The sequence below is a fragment of the Elephas maximus genome, chromosome 19, assembly GCF_024166365.1.
Source record: "Elephas maximus indicus isolate mEleMax1 chromosome 19, mEleMax1 primary haplotype, whole genome shotgun sequence".
In the NCBI taxonomy this organism is placed as follows: domain Eukaryota; kingdom Metazoa; phylum Chordata; class Mammalia; order Proboscidea; family Elephantidae; genus Elephas; species Elephas maximus.
Genome location: NC_064837.1, coordinates 70,385,687 through 70,406,869, shown reverse-complemented (window position 1 = coordinate 70,406,869; position 21,183 = coordinate 70,385,687). Strand labels below are relative to the sequence as shown.

General features: G+C 56.9%; 1 protein-coding gene across 1 annotated transcript; it reads left to right on the top strand.

Annotated features, from left to right (window-relative positions):
• Positions 1-591: 591 nt before the first annotated feature.
• Positions 592-10,225, top strand: NPTX1 (neuronal pentraxin 1). The gene is made up of 5 exons (XM_049861248.1): positions 592-1,133; positions 1,412-1,619; positions 3,875-4,119; positions 5,231-5,410; positions 6,131-10,225. Exons 1-5 carry the CDS (start codon positions 690-692, stop codon positions 6,350-6,352), a joined length of 1,299 nt encoding a protein of 432 aa, XP_049717205.1. The 5' UTR covers positions 592-689; the 3' UTR covers positions 6,353-10,225.
• The last annotated feature ends 10,958 nt before the right edge of the window (positions 10,226-21,183 follow it).

The window sequence follows — 21,183 nt, the reverse complement described above, 5'->3', positions numbered from 1 at the left end:
AAACCCAGGTGGTCAGTGGCTTTCCAGGCCCCACACAGACATCTAGGAAACAGCGGAGCGGCTCTGCATCTCCCCCCCGCTCCGCGACCATCGCTGCGCCGCACAGCCCCTCGGGTTGGAATGATCCGAGTCCCCGGGGCCCGGTGAACGCCCCCCGGTCTGGCCCTGCGCCCGGCACCCCGCGGGGCTCAGTGGGGCCAGTGAGCCGAGCCGGATTGTGTCTCCCGGCCCGCGGGGACCCCACTCACCCACCACCCGGAGCCCCGTCGGGAATCTGGGGACACCGCGCAGGGTTGGTGCCTCCGCCACTTAAGTCCCCTTGGAGACTGGGGCCGCGGGGCGCCCTCCGCCCGCCACCGTCTCCCACTAGGGCTCGGGAGCCTCCCCGAGTGGTGCTCGGCGGGGGCGGGGTGGCTGGACTGGGGCGGCGACGCAGGAGTCCCAGCTGCACTCCGGTGCGACCCCCGGCGGCCGCGGGCCGGGCGGCGCACAATTAAAGCGGGATTCCTCCCCCGCTGACGTCGCGCGCCCGCCCCGCCCGCGGTGCATAAAAGGAGCTGGCTCCGCAGCGCGGGCGGCAGCGGGGGCCGGACGGCGGCGGTGCGGAACACGGTCAGCGAGCCAGCGAGCTTGGTGCCGGAGCCAGCCAGCGAGCCCGCGAGCCGCCGCGCCCGCACCTGCGCAGCACCATGCCGGCCGGCGGTGCTGCGCGCACCTGGGCGCTGCTTGCCCTCTGCCTGCTGGGCGGCCGGGCTCAAGACTTCGGGCCGACGCGCTTCATCTGCACCTCGGTGCCGGTGGACGCAGACATGTGCGCCGCGTCGGTGGCGGCCGGCGGCGCCGATGAGCTCCGGACTAACGTGCTGCAGCTCCGCGAGACAGTGCTGCAGCAGAAGGAGACCATCCTGAGCCAGAAGGAGACCATCCGCGAGCTGACCACGAAGCTGGGCCGCTGCGAGAGCCAGAGCACGCTGGACGCGGGCGCCGGCGAAGCCCGGGCGGGCAGCGGCCGCAAGCAGCCCGGCTCCGGCAAGAACACCATGGGCGACCTGTCCCGGACGCCGGCCGCCGAGACGCTCAGCCAACTCGGGCAAACTTTGCAGTCGCTCAAAACCCGCCTGGAGAACCTTGAGGTCCGCGCGCGCGCCGCGGTTCCCCTCCGGCGCTCGCGGCCCTCTGCCCTCCCCACCCCCAACCCGATCCGGCCAGGCATCCTCTACCCCTGCCTCAGCCTCGCGCCCAGCCGGGCCCGGCTGCCCCGAACCTGCTGGGCCCCCGCGGCGGCCGAGCGCCCGAGTACCCCGCCAGGCCGCCCCCGCAGTCGCCCTAGGGGACCTAGCTGCCGGCCTCTGGCCCGGTCCCCGCTCTGCTCCTAATGAATGATGTGCTCTCCCCGCCTTTGCACCCGCAGCAGTACAGTCGGCTCAATTCCTCCAGCCAGACCAACAGCCTCAAGGATCTGCTGCAGAGCAAGATCGATGACCTGGAGCGGCAGGTGCTGTCTCGGGTGAACAGCCTGGAGGAGGGCAAGGGGGGGCTCAAGAACGACACCGAGGAGAGGGTCAAGATCGAGAGCGCCCTGACCTCCCTGCACCAGCGCATCAGTGAGCTCGAGAAAGGTAACGGGCAGAGCAGCCGGCTGCCTGACACGCTCGCTGCGCCCGCGGGACCCTGCCTGGGGCCTGGCTCACTGCACAACCCGCTCCCCCGACCCTGCAAACCTTCCCTGTCCCCAAACCCTCGCACCCCTGCGCTCTGGACTTCCAGTTTGTGTTCCCGGCTGGGCTGGGGAGCCCTGGGTTCGCGACATCTCGGTGAAATGAAGCAGAGGAGGTAATTGTCTGGAGTCCCCTCCCCTACGCACTCAAACACTAGCCGGATTTTTCAAGTCTGATTTGTTTTAATCCTCAGTAACTTTGCACAGTAGCTGTCACTGGCCCGAAACCCTCCCTGACTCAGAAAGCGTGGTTCTAGCCCGTTCCCATTCCCTCGCAGAGAGCCAGGCGCAGGCTGGGTCCTTCCCATCTCAGGCGGGTTTCTCTCAGGATCCCCGGGGCCCCCCTCCGCCCTGAACCCTGGCTCCGCGGTTTTCTCTTTGAGGGACCCAATCCCGCTTATCTTGCGCGCTGCGTTTCCCCGGTCGCTAACTCTTGGCCGCTCGGGCGCGCCCCGGGCGCACGGACTAGCTCCGGCGGCTGTGCCTTGAAGTCGCAGAAATCAAAAAAGGTTGTAAAAGGGGCGGGAGGGAGGACGCCCGGCGCGGAGCGGGGCCACGTGACCCTGCCCAGACCGCAAACTACCCGCCGGATTTCCACACTGCCATCTTAAGGCGCGTTATGTAACTGAACAACGGATTGGGGAAGGAGGGGCACGGGAGGAGGGAAGGGAGGAAGGATGCAGGGAAATGAAAAACACCGGGAGCTGGCGGGGGGTTGCATCCGCCCCTGCGGGCGGGGCACTGCGGGTGGAACCGGTGGGGGAGGGTGCCGACCCTGCTCTGCCACCTCCTCCTGGCTTCAAGGGGAGACGCCAGGAAGAGGGGTGGGGTGTGCGCTGACCCAGCCGGATGCCTCCTAGATATGATTTCTCGGTGGGGCAGCCAGCGCTGCGTTTCCACGCAAGCCCGCGGAGCGCACCCAGGAGCTGACCGAGGCATGTGTCCCTGGGCGCTGGGTGCCTTTTCCGGTGGCTGCCTGGTGCCTGAGCCCACTGCTGGGCTGCAACGTTTTCCCTGGACTTAGTCATAGGGTGCTCAGGGCCACAGCCTCAGTGTGTATGGGATGGGGGAGGAGTCACTGGAAACACGTGCCAGCAGGCTGCTCTTCCAAGCTGATGGTTATTTGTAAAGGGGGTGCTATGAGGCCCTGGGCCTGTTTTTTCAGGAAACACACAAAAAGGCTAGAATGTGTGATGTGAACCCTACGGGACCAAGCCACTCCAGAGGCCGGTGGCTGTCCCCTGGGAGCTGGGTTGGATTCTGAAAACAGTTCCAATGCCCAGGGCCAGATGAGAGGCCAGCATGTCCTGCTCTAGAGGGGAGAGTGATGACCATTCACAGTCAACAATCAGCCCGAGTGGCTTGGAGGTGGGGATCCAAGAGAAGAGCCCAGAAGGGAGGGTTCTGAGCATGTCAGCATGGTGGAATCAGGTCGGGCCCAAAGGGCCTGCTTCAGAGGGGAGCTGGCCTTCATCTATGCGTCCTCCTTCTCTGAGGCTACACTTTCAAGTGCTAATGGCGCCTCCATCCCTCGCCCCTGTGGCCCAGCCCAGGTGCAGACAACCCCCAGGGGCAGACAGCCCCCAAGGGCAGACAGCCCTCCAGGGGCAGACAGCCCCCCAGGTGCAGACAGCCCCCCAGGTGCAGACAGCCCCCAGGCACAGACAGCCCCAGGCACAGACAGCCGCCAGGTACAGACAGCCTCCCAGGCACTGCAGCCTCAGTTTTCCAGGGCTGGCCATGTCAGAGGAGAGCTGGGCAGATGAGCATCCAGAAGCCTGCACTGGCTTTCTTACCTGCTGGCCCTTTGCCCTGGGCCCAAGGGTTTGACCTCTGCAAGTTGCCCTCTGAGCATCTATCAAATGGAGACCAGAGGTGGCCTCATCTGCATCAGAGGATTGGCGGCACCGGTAGCATGCGTTAAAACAAAAAAAACCAAACTCAGTGCCGTCGAGTCGATTCTGACTCATGGCAACCCTATAGGACAGAGTAGAACTGCCCCATAGAGTTTCCAAGGAGCGCCTGGTGGATTTGAACTACTGACCCTTTGGTTAGCAGCCATAGCACTTAACCACTACGCAACCAGGGTTTCCTAGCATGCACCAACAAATACTCGGGCAAGGGGCAGATGTCAGGATCTTATCCCTCCCACCCCAGGTCAGAAGGAAAACCGACCTGGGGACAAGTTCCAGCTCACGTTCCCTCTGCGGACCAACTACATGTACGCCAAGGTAAAGAAGAGCCTGCCAGAGATGTACGCCTTCACCGTGTGCATGTGGCTCAAGTCCAGCGCGGCACCCGGCGTGGGCACCCCCTTCTCCTACGCCGTGCCTGGCCAGGCCAATGAGCTCGTGCTCATTGAGTGGGGTAACAACCCCATGGAGATCCTCATCAACGACAAGGTAGAGCTCCCTCTGTCTGGGCATGACGGGAGCAGGGGGACACTGGGCCCTGTGGTGTGGGTGTAGGGCAGAGAGCTCAGCTGTTGACCAGGGGGAACAGAGGGAGGGGGAGACCAAGAGGCACACGGAGTGCCTGCTAGAACCTTCCTGGAGGGAGGGAGGCCTCCCAGGATAGAGTATCGCTGGTGCAGAGTGAGGCAGTGGGTGTGAGGGAAAGTGGCAAAGGCTCCTGGTCCATCCCACAGAGACACATCCTGACTCCTCCTCCACCAGCTGCCCTAGAACCAGGGACAAAGATGTTCCCGGGTGGTGAGGCCCTCAGAGATGTGTCCTTAGTTCAAAGCCATCCAGTGAGTGTAGCCCCCCCCCAGGAGGCCAGCTCCACGTGACCCCCTGGGATAGCAGCACAGGGAAGCCACTTCCCCACCAGCGATTCCTCATCCATAAGCTGGGGATTAGCTGCCAGCTTGCAAACCCCCACTTCTGCATTCTGCTAACACCCAGGGTGGGATTGGATACCTGGGCCCATTTCCCTCAGTCCAGAGCAGTGCGGGCTCTTTGGCTCTGCCCCATGCCAGCCTCCTTCTGTGGTGGGGGGTGAGTGAGAGTCCAGGCCAGAAGCTGACTGGAGCAGCAGGAGGCACGAGCTGTCTCCTCTGTGGCACCTCTCAGGTTCTCTGCAGAGGCTGGGGCAGTGGTAGACCCGGAGGGTGTCACAGTTAGAAACGGGGTACTGGAAGACAGAGGAGAGCCCCAAGAAAGAGACCCCTAAGGTAGTGGCATGGGCTCTCCCCATCTTTCTTCCTGAGGGACCTGGCTGGCCAGGGGCTGGAGAGCAAAGAAGGAGACAAGCTGGAGGATGGTGGTCCCAGATCAATCTTGGGGTCCCCCTGACAAAGCACTTCCTTTCCTATGTGGCTCTGAGATTCATCAGTGGGTGTGGCCGGCAGACCCTGAAGTCTGGAGGGCCAGGGGTTGGCTGAAGCATCTGATAATGGCTCTGGATAATGATTTTAACACAGTCAGCAGGAAGCATAACATACAGAGTAATAACCGATGATGGTCATTGATCCTGCACCCCCATGCCTGTAAGTGTGTGTTCCCTTCCCAGGTGGCCAAGCTGCCCTTTGTGATCAATGATGGCAAGTGGCACCACATCTGTGTCACCTGGACCACCCGGGATGGGGTCTGGGAAGCCTACCAGGACGGCACCCAGGGCGGCAGTGGCGAGAACCTGGCACCCTATCACCCCATCAAGCCACAGGGCGTGCTGGTGCTAGGCCAGGAGCAGGTACTGGTCAGGGCTGTGGAGGGTGTCAGGAGGGGAGGGAGGGAGTTGGAGATGGAAAAGGTGGTTCTGTGAAGTAGCAGAGAGAACCACAGTAGGCAGGCAGCACCTGGGGCAGAACGCCTCCTCCAGGTGGGCTCGCTTGAAAATGACCACAGAGTGGCCTTTGGTCTCAGTGCCCCCAGAATCTGCAGCAGCTCTTGCTTGGGCACAGGAAGGCCAGTTCTGCTTTTAGGGATGGATAATTTCTCTTCTATGGAGTGGCTTGTCTCCCATAGAGCACTCTAGAGAGAAATGAAGAGGCCAGAAGACCCAGCCCATCCCCCTGGGCAGATGGATCTGGCAGAAGATAACTTTTGAGTCCTTGGACGAAAGCAGGGAGGAGAAGACAGGGCACAGGAAGGCTCCGGACCCTGCTCCCTGGGGGTGTCACGGCCCCAGCTGACCCCTCACTCTCTGGCAGAGGGATGGGTGCCAGAGAGGACTGGAAGAAGACCTGAATCCAGTACAGAGGGACTGGACACCTGTCCTTCCCCTGGGGGAGAGGGAGAAACCAGAGACAGGGGGACAAAATGGTACCCAGGGATAAAATGGAGAGAGAGACCCCCAGATTCGCCCCCTAGGCATGACCTGCTTCATCCCAGGTGCCCCTAAGAGGAGCGTTACCACCTGCGAACCCCCAATCACCCCACCCACCCTTCCATCCTCTGCTTTTCTCTAAAGGACACTCTGGGCGGTGGGTTTGATGCCACCCAAGCATTTGTGGGCGAGCTGGCCCATTTCAACATCTGGGACCGAAAGCTGACCCCCGGCGAGGTGTACAACCTGGCCACCTGCAGCACCAAGGCCCTTTCTGGCAACGTCATCGCCTGGGCCGAGTCCCACATCGAGATCTTTGGTGGAGCCACCAAGTGGACATTCGAAGCTTGTCGCCAGATCAACTGAGGACTCTGGGCCAGGGCTGAGCCCACCACTCGGGCCCCCAGCCCCATGCCTGACTCCCCTGCTTGCGCCGCGAGGACCCATCATCTCTCCTCATCTCCTGCTCCCCAGGAAAGAATCAAGGCCATCACCCCTGCACGTGCACACACGTGCACACGCACATGTACACACATGCACACACCTGGTTTGCTCTCCTCGCTCACACGGAGCAGTCCCAGCTGGCATCTGACCTGGAAGGAAGCCCACCTCTCTCTAGGATCACCAGACTGGGTCATGGGTGTCCCCCATTCCCAGCTGAAGCAGGTGGCATCGGCAGTTAGAGCAAGGCGGAAGTAGGTGAGATGGTGTGTGTGTGCTTGTGTGTCCAGCAGGGGAGGAGGCTTTTTCTTTTAGAAACGAGATGTTTTCTTTCCTCCTTTCTGTGGCTTTGGGAAATTGCACCAATGGGCGGATGTCTGTATCTGCCAACTTTGCTAGCTGTCTGCGTGCCTCGGGACTGGCGCAGCTTCTCGAGTCACGCACATTTGTCTTCGTTTGCAGACCTTTCTGAGGTCAGCAGATCTCTATATTGATAGAATAAATGTCTTTTAGCAGTCTGTTAAGGGCAGGCCTCCCCACGGAGAGTTTTCACTTTGCATTGGAAGTGAACTCTTTGAGGGTCGGAGGCTGGAAGTGTCATGTGAGTGGACGAGCCTGGTGAGGGGTGCAGGGGTGGCACTGGCCTCAGGATTTGAAGGTAGCCCAGGGGCTGAGGGCTGCTGCATGCCCCTCTCTGCCCACTCCATCTCCAGACTGTGCCCTGCTCCCTCAGCCTCCTTCCTTGTACCCTGCAAGGTGAAATCTGTCCTCCCTGTTAGCTGCTCTGCTGGCCCACCCAGCCCAGGTGCCCTGAGAGAAGAGCATCCCCACAGAAGCCCCTGGCAGCCATGGCCCCAGGGCCCCTTCCCCTCGGCCTCTGGCAGGGGGAGACCAGAGACTTCAGTGGGTCAGCTCTAGAGGGGACCTTTCAGACAGGGAGACCCACATTCTGATTTAAGACCCAGCCTCTTAGAGTCACTGGGACGTAAACCCAGCCAGCTGATGGGAAGAGTCTCCCCACGGTAATTCTGACAGCCATATTCCTCCTGGCACGCCCCGGCCCAGGTGAGCTAATTCTGCACATGCTCCCAGGGAGCAGGCTCTGGGACCTCCCTGGGGGGCCAGGCATGGCCAGGGCTTGGTCCTATGCACACTCCGCCATTTCACAGGGCTCCTGTCCCTTACTGGCTGGTGATACTGGGACCTGGCCAGTGTCCCGAACCTCTAGCTCCCCCCACATCCCCCATGAAAAGCAGCCATGCACATTTCCTTTCTAGTTCTTCTGAGGAGCGGACAGAAATGTGTGTGCATTTATGTGTGCTTGTGTGTTGAGAGGTGAGAACCTCCCTCAGAAGGATCATGCCCAGGGCAGTGTGAGCTCCTGGCTTTGCTCTATCACCCAGGAGTCACATCCCCTGTGGGCACCCTGGACTCTGCCACCAAGAGTCTAATTAGCAAATGGCTGGCAAGCTGTTGTAGAAACTCTGCGATGCTGCTTGGCTCACCTGCAGCTGTAGACATTTCTCCACGGAAGCAGGTGTTCCTGTCTTCTTTTCCCTCGCGGGGGCACCTGTCTCCCTAAACACAGGTCCATTTTGTCTCAGAAACCCAGTGCATCTGTGTGTGTCTGTGTTGGTGTCTCGTGGTGTCTGCACGGTACCCAGTCACTGTTCTGTGGTGCGTGGTTCTCCTTCCGAGGGGCCAGAGCAGGCACGGCCCCACGTTGTTAAACAGTGGCTTCTTCTTAGGTAATCATGCTTTGCCTGCTGGGCTGTGGCCTCCTCGGATCTGCAGGGGTCTTCTCTGTTTGCATGTTCCTTGGGGTGGTGTATTCCTTGCTCCTCTGGTCCGACGTGTGTCCCTTTGCCTGCATGGACTTTCACAGATCTGTGTTGTGTGCCGAGTGCCATCCGTGTTCTGTGACCACCAGTGTAGCTATCAACAATGGCTGGGTAATCAAGCCAAGGGTGACAGAGGAGGGCAAGAGGTGGACCAGTTCATCTCTCCCCCTCCTTGCACCCCAAACATGCCCGGTATTTTTAACGCGTAGGTTGAGAACAAGCCTGAATACTTTCTGCAGTAGAGAGAGAGCTTGGAATCACCCCCTAGACCAGAAGGGTCCCACCCCTCACTCTAGCCATCTTGGAGCTGATGTGTAGGCAAGGATAGGTGCTCTCCCTCTGGCACCTCCCAGCAGCCCCACCCCTGCCCTGTCTACTGGACCCCCAGGCCGTCTCCTGCCCCGATGAGCACGGTGGGAGCTGTCCATTCAGGACCACAAGCCATCCTCTGCCCTAAGAGAGAAGGGCAGAGCCAACCCCAATGCTTATGCCTCTGTCCTTCAGCCTCCTGACCCTGTCGCCTTCCTTGCCCCTCCTCTGATGCACCCATGGCGCCAGGGACAGAAGCTGACGTTTAGCCCCTTCCCCACTCCTAACTGGAGTCTGTGCCAAGCCCCTCAGCCCCCTCACTGTGTTAGCACTTGGCACTTGGCTAGCCCCGAGAAAGGTATGAAACAGCCGCAAATCTAATCCACGTAGTCCCCATCTCCTCCTCAATCCGGTTGATGTTTCCTCTTGCACTGAATAACACATGCCTCTCTCAGGTAATGCCATTTTATAAAATAAGAAGATAAAAAAGCACTGTTAAGGCAGTGTTTGTTTTTGCCTAGCTGGTGTCCGACAGCTCCCGGGCATCTGAGTTTGGAGAGCCACTTACAGAGGCTTTCCGGGCCCTTGGGAGCTTAGATCCCACTTGAATCTTAAGCCTTCTTGCTTTTGATAATATGGTATTATTTCTCTTACTGTAGAAGAAAAAGTTTATTACCAAACAAGAGTATTTTTATGAAAGAAAAGGACAAACCTATAAATTAGCTCAAACTTATATCTCCCTTGAAAATACTTTCAGGCCCCGCCAAAACGTAGGACTGAAAGCATGTATTTTGAAAGAGATAAATTTTGTATGCTTTCTTTTCCTTTTGTAGACTCCCGGTTTATTTTCTAAGACTGTAACAATCACTTTGTCACCAGCCCTGGGACCTGAAAGCAAGGGGGTGTCTTGTGGGCAGTGAGGGGGAGGGGCGAGGTTGGCATGAGGTTCACAGAATTGTTCCAGTGTGCTCCAAAGAGGGGCCACCTGTTCTCAAAGGCATGTTGGGGACCAGGATGTAACTTGGCAACCTATGGTGGACTCTTCGTCTTGGAGCTGACCAAAGTTAAATGGAATGAGTTGAGCATTTGAGGATCAGTTCCAACCTTGATAGAAGAAGTCAGGGCAATATGTTGTTAAAATTAACAGGATTGAATCTTTTGTAATCTATAGCATCAAAAAAAAAATGTGACTTGAGTGGTTTCATTTCTTCAAATGCAGCTTGTGAATTTTTTCAACTAATGATAGGAAATGCATTGCTTTCATGCTCAGTGGATTTAAGTGCAAGTTGTTGAAAGGGAACAAGTCATTGAGGAGAAAAAAAAGCCCAATACTTAGAGTCCCAATTTTGTCTTATTTGCCAAAAAAAGCAACTCCCTAAGGTTGATGTTGTTACCTTGTATATACTGTATAATATGAAAGAGACTTGGTGTACCTTACTTTTTCATTCTTTGCTAACCAAACCTGGGCATTTTTCATATGATCTGCAGCCCCTTGGGTATCGAATGGGTCAAAACCAGGGGACCCGCCACCTCCCATCGGCAATTCTGGAAATGCACTATTTCTACTGATATTCTTGCTTTCTTTCTTTTTTTTTTTTCATTTTCTTGCTGAAACGACATGAATTGTTGAGTTTATTTTTACACAGTAAAGAGTGAAGAAAGACTGCGGTCTCTGTGGAATGTCTTTTCTACAGCTTGCACATGTTGAGATCGCTCGCCTTCCCTCCCTGCAGGGCCCAGGGGGCATTCACCTGCAGGACCCAGGTGGCCTTCACTTGCAGGGGGTGCACACCTTGCATCAGGATTGCACCAGGCTCCCTCAGCAATCCCACATGAGGGACCCTGGGAGGGCAGTGTGATCCCATGTCACAGAGCAGCTGACAACATTGAGGCAAAGAGAGGTGAAGGGGTTTTCCCGAGGCTCCCCAAAGCTGTGGGGCATGCTAGGCCTGGGGTGCAGTGAGGCTGTCTCGCACTTCACCTGCAGTTCTGCTCATTCCTGGGGAGATATCCAGCCCACAGCACAGGTGGGCATTCGTTCCGGGAGGCCTGGTCTTGATATTCCCAAACCTTCCTCTTCTGGTCTTCTCTGCTACATCCCTGCAAAAGGTCCTTTGCCAACACTCGTGTCCTCCTCTCTTCTGGAGCTCTCGGCCCTTTTCTGTGCCCGGGTATAAGGGGATCCCCAGATCCACATAGCAATCAGACCGATGGCTGGGGGAACCCTGGAGTTGGGAAGAACTTACTTTCCTGGCCCCTTGTGGACCCAATCTGAGTCCAGACATACACAGGGCTTGCAAATGCCTCCCTTCAGAGGCACAAAAAGGTCAGGCCCACGCACACTGATATTAGGTGACCCCAGACACAACCCGAGGTCCTAGGTCATGGAGCCTAGACAGCCCTCCTGACTGACTGGTTTCCTACACACACATGCACACACACACTAACGTGCTGGCTAGCAGAAGGGACCAGTCCCTCTGGCTTCTTGTTGGCACTGTCAGAGCGCACAAGTGCTCTCACCCTGCTGCCCAGGGAGGCCCTGGCAGGGACTTGAGCTGGGCTTTGGTGGGGGTGAGTGAGCTGCCTGTTGCCTAGGGTGGGTATGGAGGGACGTTGGACCTCATAACAAGGAAGAAAAAACAGAGTGAGGGAGGAAGAGAGGGAAGGAAGGAAGAAGGGAAGAAAGGAAGGAAGGAAGAAGGGGAGGGAAGGAAAGAATGGAGGGAAGGAGGGAGGAAAAGGGAGGGAAGGAAGGAAGAAGGGAGGGAAGGAGGAAGGAAGAAGGGAGGGAAGGAAGAAGGGAGGAAGAGAGGAAGGAAGGGAGGGAGGGAGGAAGTAAGAAGGGGGAGAAAAGGAGGGAAGGAGCAACCCTCCCATTGCCCCTGCAGGATGAGCCTCAATAGGGAGAGAGAGCCTCCCCAGGCTGGAGGCCCTGTGACCTGCCAGAGGGTGGTGTCCCCTATGGGATGCACATTCCTGGCCAGGTCCAGCAGCACACCCAATTCCCGCCCCTCCAGCGACACCATCTCCCTGCCTCCCACTCACGAAGGTGTAGGCCTATTTCTGTAGTCAATCACTCCCACATTTCTGAATTCCATGTCAGAGCTCATTCAAAAACTTGGGCATCTGAACTGTTATTAAAAAGAGATTACTTTCCACACCTCTTGCCCCTGATCCTGGCACATCAATGAGTGGCTTTGGGGGTCCGGGGAGCTGACAACAGCTGCTCGGAAGGAAGTCACAGGGCCTTGCAGTAGAGTTGGCAATTGTGGGAGTCCAGGCAGGGGACACAGGCTCAGGGTTTCAAAGCTGGAGGGTAACTTGGAAGTCATTTCCTCCAAAAGCCCATCTGATGCATGGCACTGCTGTCAGCTTGCATACTTCTGGTGATGGAGAACTCACTGCCCCATAGAGACAGTTCCACTTTCAGATAGCTCTGATGACAGGTGGTCTTATACAGCCGGCTGACCTGGGTGGACCTCCCTGTCACCCGGACAGGTGCACGTGCAGAAGTGACCACGTCCCAGGGCTCTTCACTACCGCAGAGGAAAGATGGGCCAGCCGCATCAGTCTGCACTGTGCACATGGCTGCCCGTCAGCTCGAGGGTGAGTCCAGCTCTGTCCTTCAGGAGAGAAGTACCCGCCACAAGCCTGTAAGAGGATCATCTAGTACCCCCCCCACCCCCCCCCAACCCCGCTTTTCCACTGAGGAACATGAGGCTCAGGATGCTGGGCAGCTTGTTCATAGCCAGGGGCAGAGCCCAGGTTCGTTTTTTTATAAATATTTTATTGTGCTTTAGGTGAGGATTTACAGAACAAAACAGATCCCCATTCAATGATTTGTGCACAGAATGTTCCAAGACATTGGTCGAAGCCCCCTCAGTGTGTCCGTTCTCTCCCCATTTCTACCCTGGGTTCTCCATTAGCTTTCTCCCAGCTATCCTACCCCTTCCTGCCTTCTCTCTTTGCTTTTAGGCAGATGTTGCCCTTTTGGTCTCATATAATTAACTGTTCTGAGGCGCTCCTTCCTCCCAACTCTTACTGTTTATTTTGTAGGCCTGTTTATTGTTTTGGCTGAAAGGAGAGCCCTGGTTCTTGGCTCCCGTCAGTGCTCCTTACCTGGAGTAGGGGGCTGACGGTGCCCCTCACAGGGCTGTGGAAATGGAATGAGGTGTGGGCGCAGGGCAGGCACACATGGGGGTGATCTCGCCCCTTCCTGCAGCACAGCGGCCCCTCCCCCAGGAGTCCTCTAAGAAGGACTGTCAGCACTGAGGGGACAGAGGCTTCCCTCACTGCCCCAGATGCCCCTTCCTCCCAATGGATGAGTCCCTCCTGGGGAGATGAGGACCCCAGAGGAGCTGGGAGATGTCACCCAGGCTGGGGAGCCTCTTGAGGCTGGGCCAGGACATCCCTGGTGTGGACTCTGGACTCCAAGTCCCCCCAGGGAGTCTGGTCGGCACAGGGGCCTCAGAAGCCAGTTCTCAGCTCCGCCAGCTCCCAAGGCCCCTCCTCCCACCCCACCCACCACCACCCAGGACCCCAGGGACTCAGCCTCGAGTCTCTCCTGCCTTGCTGGCTGCTGTCCCCCCTCTGGGGCCTGTCCCCACCCCAGCCCCTGGAGGGTCTCTGAAGTGCTTGAAACAGCCCACTGCCAATACAAGAGCTCTTTGAAGCCTTGCATTTTATCTTCAACATTAATGCAAATCTTCATCCACTCAGACCCCTCCCTGTTCTGTCAAGAGTCTTTGATGCCCTAGGGAGCCAGGGTGTGGGTACTGGGCTACGCTCAGTTGTGGGCCCCAACGGTGGACGCTGCCCACTTGGAGGAGTCCTGGCCTTCTCTGTCTGCTGCGTCCACTCCCTGAAGGGGGCCGCGTTGGGCTCACCCCAGGAGCCCCTCTCTGCTGACCTCCAAGAAGCACCGGCTCTTGGGTTCTAAGACCTTAGCTGCTCACAGGCGAGAACACGGGCGGTCCCTGTGGGCAACGGTGAGGGTGTGGGGCTTTGAAGGCCTTGTGGCCGCCACATGAACTCAGGACTCAGCTTCTTCACAGGGACCAGAAGCCCCTTCTGAAGGCTCTGGAATGCTCCTTGCTTTCTGCCTGTGACTTAGCCTGCTCAGCCCCAGCCATGCAAGCCCCCGCTGGGGTCAGGGGGAATTATCCAACAGGCAAGGTAAGCACAGTGCCTACCCTGCTTACCAGATCATCTGTAGTGAACAATTTCTCATGTTTTCACCACATCAAAGTCTCTTCTTCTAGGTCTGGCTGGCACCTGTCCCTCTCCCAACCCCACAGCACCTTCCTACAGAATCAAAGACTCTTTTCAAATTTATAGTCCCTGACAGGGCGGATGACCCAGTAAGCAAAGTAAGCACGGACTTCCTTGTGCTTACTTATTAATCTGGTGAACAGTTTCACATGTTTTTCACCACATCTTTATGTGGTGAAGGAAACAAGCACAAGTAAGCCTGTGCTTACCTTGCTTACTGGGTCATCTGCTTCCAGCTGGGGTGGAGTCAGGCTAGTCCCTCATAGAACCGCCACTGCTGCGGTGTGGGGGACAGGAAGCTCTTCCCCCTCCTCACCCAGCACTGCCTGCCCCCAGTCAGGTGCACTGTCAGGCTCCGCCGGTGCCCCCCGGGCCCTTGCAGCTCCTGGCCCTTCTTCTAGACGTCTATCCCCAGGACTCTCATCTTCCTCAACATGGTCTGGGCCACAACCCGGCCTGGTCTTCGGGAGACCCTGGCCCTTCCCTCACAGAACCACCTTTAGACAGTCTGCTGCTGCTGAGCTCCCGTGTCCCCGACCCTCTGAGGACCCAGCCAGGAGACGATGGATGGTTGAGAGGGACGAGGTGGGGTGTGACTCTCTCCCTAAGGTCATGTTCTGTGCTAGTGTGTTTATCGACTTTGTCTCATTTAATCCCAGTGGCCACCCCAGGGGAAGCATGGATTTGATGGATAGGGATCAGGTGGTGAGACCTCTCAACCACACACGAGTTCATATTTCTGAATATCAGTGGTGGACCCCGCAGCTACCATGAAATCAGGGGGTGTACATAGGGACTCAGAGCAAGATCCACACATCGGAGGTCTGGCCCCTCTGCTGAGACCCACTTGAGCATTCTGTACATGCTAGGACTCCCCAAGAGAAACAACCTGGACTTTAGCCTTCCCCTTTGGGGAGGAGACAGAGGAGGGGCAGAGAAGGGCGCTCAGGAAATGGAAAGGCACAATCGAACCCTCAGAAACACATTCATTCATCCATCCACCTGCTTACCAATCCACTCACCCACCCACTCACCCACCCCCCCATTCACCCACCCCCATCCATCCACCCATCCATCCACCCATCCATCTCCCCATCCATCCATCCATACACCCACTCACCCATCCATCCATTCACCCATCCATCCATCCACCTACCCATCCATTCACCAACTCACCCATCCATCCACCTACTCACCCATCCATTCATTTCCCCATTCATCCATCCACCCCCCACTCATCCATCCACCTTCACTCATCCATCCATCCACCTACTCACCCACCCATTCACCCACCCATCCATTCACCCACCTATCCATCCATTCACCCACCTATCCATCCATCCCCCACTCATCCATCCATCCATCCACCCACCCATTCATCCACTCACCCATCCATCAATCTTCCCATTCATCCACTCATCCATGTATCCACCCATGCACCCATGCATCATCCACCCACCCACCCATCCATTCACCCACTCACCCACCCGCCCATCCATCCACCTACTCACCCATCCATCCATCTCCTCATTCATCCATACATCCCCCACTCATCCATCCATCCATCCATCCATCCATCCATCCATCCATCCATCCATCCATCCATCCATCCACCCACCCACCCATCCACCCACCCATCCATCCACCCACTCACCCACCCATCCATTCACCCACTCACCCACCCGCCCATCCATCCACCCACTCACCCCATCCATCCACCCACCCACTCACCCCATCCATCCATCCACCCACTCACCCCATCCATCCATCCACCCACTCACCCATTCATCCACCCACCCATCAATCCACCCACTCACCCATCCATCCATCCCCCTTTCATCCATCCATCCTCCACTCATCCATCCATCCATCCACCCACCCACCCACCTATCGACCTACCCATCCATCCATCCACCCACCCACCTACCCACCCTTCCATCCAACCATCTACCTACTCACCCATCCATCCATCCATCCATCCACCCACTCATCCATCCATCTAGGGAATATCCCCTGAACACCTACCACGGTAAGCACCTGAGCCAGCTGCCCTGTTGGTGGTCTGGGGCCAGAGGAGGTTCTCTCTTTGGAAGCCCAGCTTGAGTCCCTGGGCCAGCTCCAGTGTGTAGAAATGCGAAGACAAACGGTGGAGGGGGAGTGGGGGAGGCGGGTGTGAGTTTGCTTGCTTGTGTGCTGGTAAGACACTGCCAAGGAAGCCGTCTGTCCCCTGCCTGAGTTCTGTGCTTCTCAATTCAGGCCAAGGTGGGGGGCCATCTGCTAAAGTGGGCACAGAGAAAACATTGTCACTGTGCAGAAAATTGGCTACCGAGGGGGCTGCGTGCTCAGCGCTGAGACTGCTGAGAGTGGTGCAGGCAGACAGCTGGGGCTCTGCCTTCAGAAAGGCTGCCCCGAGGTGCTGGGGCAGGGCACTGAGGGAGCCGGGGAGAGCCCCCCTCCACACACCCCCCTCCCCTCTGCCCCCCCTGCACGGCTCCAGCCCTGCAGACTGCTCAGTATCTCCAATGCATCAAGCCCCCTCTTGGCCATTTGGGGCCCTTGCGTGTGGGTTTCATGTGGAGGCTGCCGCCCCCATCTTTGATTGACTGAAGCCTAGTCATCCCTTCAACCCAGTAGCAATTAGTCTGCCTCATGCCCCGACTTCTCCTTGGCAGTGGAGCCCCACTTGGTCGGTCTGCACAGCTGTGCTCTCCCCTACTTAGATGGGAGTATGGACTGAATTGTATGCCCAAAAGAATTTTGAGTTCTAACCCCTGCACCTGTGAATGTGACTCTGTGTGGGGAAATAGGATTTTTCTTTGAAGATACAGTGAAACCTGTGAGAGCAGGAACTGCCTTGTTTTTCCGCCTTTGATAATTTTTCTCTTGCTCGTTATCACTTTTCTAACACTCGTTTTAGTGGAAAATGTTTGTCCTTCTCTGACAGGTTTGCACCTTTCCCCAAATTCCGGCTTTCACGGGTTTTACTGTATTATCAGCTAAGACATATAGGATGGGATGGGTCCTAGTCCTAGTCTCTTCTGAGTGGTGTCTTATAAAAAGAGAGGACACCGAAACAGAGCCAGAGGGAAGACACCATGTGACGGTCCGCCTACAAGCAAGGAACACCAAGAAACACCCGGCCACCAGAAACTGGAAGAGACAAGGAAGCATCTTTCTCTAGAGCCAACAGAACAGAAAAGGCATAGCCCTGCCAACGCCCTGAATTTGGACTTCTAACCTCCAGAACTGTGAGACAAGAAATGTCTGTTCTTTGAAGCCACCCACTAGGTGGCATTTTGTTATGGCATCCCCAGGGAAGCCAAAACAGACTGTAACTCCCCCCACCCCAGGGGCAAGGCCGGGTCTGTTTCTTTCCTCACAGAAACCCCTTCTGGCTGGAATGTTCTTGGCTCTGGGTTTTGTTCTTCAGAATTTTGGTTCTCTAAGAATAACAGAATGTTAGCGCAGATGCGGAAAGAAGAAAAAACAAGAACATTATTTGAAACAAGAACTAACGTTGCTCTCATCCACCAGGGGGATGGCATAGTTCATGCCCGAGCTTGACGCTGTTTAGGAAAGTGCCAGTGGCTTTTGTGGGTGTGAAGGGGGAGCCCTGTTCACTGCCCACCCTCTCCTGCCGCCTGGGGGTCCAGGTAGAAGGAAAAGGTGAAGGAAAGAGTGTTGAACTGCTGGCACAAAAAGTGAAAGCAAGAGCCGGCAGAACAGAGAATGGGGAGAGACAAGAGGGGCAAAGACAGAGACAAGACAGGGCCGAAGGGGGCATCGTGTCCTGTGTTGTCATCTGCAATGTGCTGTGCTGTTCCCTAAACCATCAGTGAGCGTCCGCTACACAGAACCACCATGTATGAAGGACACTTTGCAGGAGTGGAAGAGGTGGGGGTATCCAGGTGGACCATTCCTCACCAGGAGAAATGTAGGAGGCCCCAGGGACACTGACTTTGCCCCATATTTGGATGGAGGTTGGACTGGGTTGAATAGTGTCCCCACAAAACTCATGTCCACTGAAACTTGTGTGACCTTATTTGAAAATAGGGCCTTTGCAGAGATAATTAGCTAAGACAATGCCACACTGGAGTAGGGTAGGGGCTAATCCAATGACTGGAGTCCTTATAAGGAGAGGGAGATTGGGACGCAGAGAAATGGGAGAACCCCACGTGACTGGGATACCACTGACAGTAGGTCAAGAAGGAGCTCAGAGGGAGGGGCTGTGCCTCCCACTACTGACCTCTGTCCTCCATGCATGTACACACTGCTTCTGCCCTGTTTCCCCTTGTTGCTGGCCTCCCAAGCTAGGGGCTTCATTCAGGGAGCCTGGCCACATTATGGTGGAACCACGTGGGTGTGTGTTGTTGTTGTTAGGCGCCATCTAGTCAGTTACGACTCATAGCGACCCTATGTACAACAGAACATAATACTGCCCAGTTCTGCATCATCACAGTTGTTATGCTTGAGTCCATTGTTGTAGTCACTGTGTCAATCCGTCTTGTTGAGGGTCCTCTTCTTTTTTGCTGACCCTCTACTTTACTAAACATGATGTCCTTCTCCAGGGACTGATTCCTCCTGATAACACCTCCAATGTATTTGAGATGTAGTCTCACCATCCTTGCTTCTAAGGAGCATTCTGGTTGTACTTCTTCCAAGACAGATTTGTTCGTTCTTTTGGCAGTCCATGGTATATTCAACATTCTTTGCCAACACCACAATTCAAAGGCGTCAATTCTTCTGTCTTCCTTATTCATCGTCCAGGTTTTGCATGCATATGAGGCGACTGAAAATACCTTGGCTTGGGTCAGGTGCACCTTAGTCTTCGAGGTGACATCTTTGCTTTTGAACATTTTAAAGAGGTCTTTTGCAGCAGATTTGCCCAAATGCAATGCATCTTTTTATTTCTTGACTGCTGCTTCCATGGGTGTTGATTTTGGCTCCAAGTAAAATGAGATCCTTGACAACTTCAATCTTTTCTCCGTTTAGCATGATGTGAATGTGTGGATGGAAGGTGTCCTCCTTTGGCTATTGGTTTAGAGATGCCCCGGGATCCCCTAGGGAGGGCAAAGTGTTGGCATTGTGTCCCTCGCTGCCTCCCCAGTCTGACCTGGTTTCTTTTCCCGAGTCTCTCAAGGGAACAGCCTCTAACTCACCTGTGTGAATTCCCCTCCCTCCCCTGGACTAGCCAGCCAGTTCCACAAGTCTCATAGTGACCTGTCCCCCAATCCTGTGCCCTGACCTAGGAGAAGGCTAGGAGAACTTGGGACTGCAGAAAGCAGGCATGGAGGACTCACTGCCAGGCCACGGCCTCTCTGCAGGGAAGCAGAGGCTTCACCAGTAACCAGGAGGGGCTGCATGTGTGTGGGGAGTGGGGAGAGGGGCTGCATGTGTGTGTGGGGGTGGGGAGAGGGGCTGCTTGTGTGTGGGGGTGGGGAGTGGGGGCGCGTTGGGGAGGGACAGGAACTTCAAGCACCACAGGTGCCCCCATTCCCATACTTACATAAGGGTCAGTGAAGGACCGGGGGCACATCCGTATATCCTAAGTGAACAACCCGAATTTTGTTAGAAAAAAATGTATATGCAATATAAATGCATTAAAAAAAAAAGCCTGAAAGGAAATACGTGGAAATAACACTGGTTCTATATGGTGATGGGATCAAGGCTTTTTAATACTTTCACGCGTTTTCCTAATTTTCTGAACTAACCATGTGACACTTACATAATTTAGAATTTAATTATTTATTTTTAAACCAAATCCTCCAGCCAACTGTGCTTTTCGCCAGTTGCAGTAACTTTCCTTTGAGTCAGACTTCTGGGTGGATCTATGGGGCAACTGACAGCACACCCCAAGGCCTCCCTGCAAGCTCAGGCCATCTCACACGCACGTTTTCACCTCTTCTCCATCAGACAGCTGGTGAGTGGGCAGCGGCTCTGGAGGTCCAGCTCTAGGGCCAAGCCAATAACGGCTCCCCTCTTCTCATGGGGCCTACGGCTAGGGGCTGTATGAGTGAAGCACGCTAAGGTCACCACTCCCCATTACATTCCCTGCCCACATCTCCCTCTCGGTACGGCATGGTTCTAAGGGAGGAGGCTGCCCTTGGTCCCAGTGGACCGCGGCTGACTCCAGCCCTGAATGTGTGCGGGGTGGGAGGCAGAAGGGCCTGCTAAGCCCCAGGATCAAAGGTGATCTCCAGGGGTCAAGGTCAGCACGGAGCCAGGAAGGGCCAGAGAAGGGCCGGTGGAGCACACCAGGATCTGCGCCGAGGCTGGAAGGAGACCTGGAGGAAACGGGGCCGAGGCTGGTGTGTGTCTCGGGGGAGGGATCCGGGAGAGGCGCGGATGGAGGCAGCTCGGAGTTCGACCAGGAAGGGAGGGTCGTACGACGGAGTGTGTGTGCAAAGAATGCCCTGAAAAACGACTGAGTGGCCGACGGCGCTTTCTGGGGCTTCCTGCTTCCATCTCTCCCCCGGATACCCCGTGAGGTAGTTGCGAGGTGCGCGGAAGTGCTGCGCCCCAAACAAGGGCACGGACGCACGGGCACCAACATGTCAGGCTCGGTTAGCGCCGTCGGGGACGGGGTTGCCATGACAACACGACCAGGCGCGCGAGGGCGGCGCGGCGATTGGTGGAGCCACAGGAAGGGGGACTCGGGGGCTCTCGCGAGAGTTCGGCCTCCTCAGGTTACCGCTCGTGTCGCTTCCGCTCGCCACGGGCCTCGAGGGACTAGGGGGCGAGGGTGGGCCTCCACTGCCTGCCTCGGGCCCCCGGCCCCTACGTGGCTCCCCGCCTGGTCGCCGCGGCCACCCCGGTGCGCGTCCAGAAGGAGAACCGCCGCCCGCGGACGCTCGGCCTGCAGCTGGTGGCTGGGCTGTGGCCGGTGGCGCTGGAAGGTGGGCGGCGGGGGTGGACCGCGGGCGGCGGGGGCGGACCGTGGCGGCGGCGCAGGCCCCGGGGGCAGGGCGGCCGGTGGGTTGGCGTCCAAGGCCGGGCCGCCCCCGGGCGCGTTCCTGACCAGTTCCACTTAGGACCCTGCTCACGGCGCCTGCGATGGCCAGTGACAGCGAGCCTGTGCCCAGTTGCAGAAGCTCGAATGGAGAAAACCACGAAGAAAGCAGATCTTAACGCCCTTATGGGACCAGCGCACAGACAGCCGGCGGACTGGCTCCTGCTGCCCAGTCCTTGTCGGCTTCACTCAGTGCCTGGGGCTTAAATACCAGCCAAACACAGATGGCGCCCAGGGCGTCCCTCTAGCCGGTCCTCCCTCAGACAAATGTACGTGCCCAGCAGCTCAGCGGACGTCCCAAGCTCACAGTCTAGGCCTCACTCCTG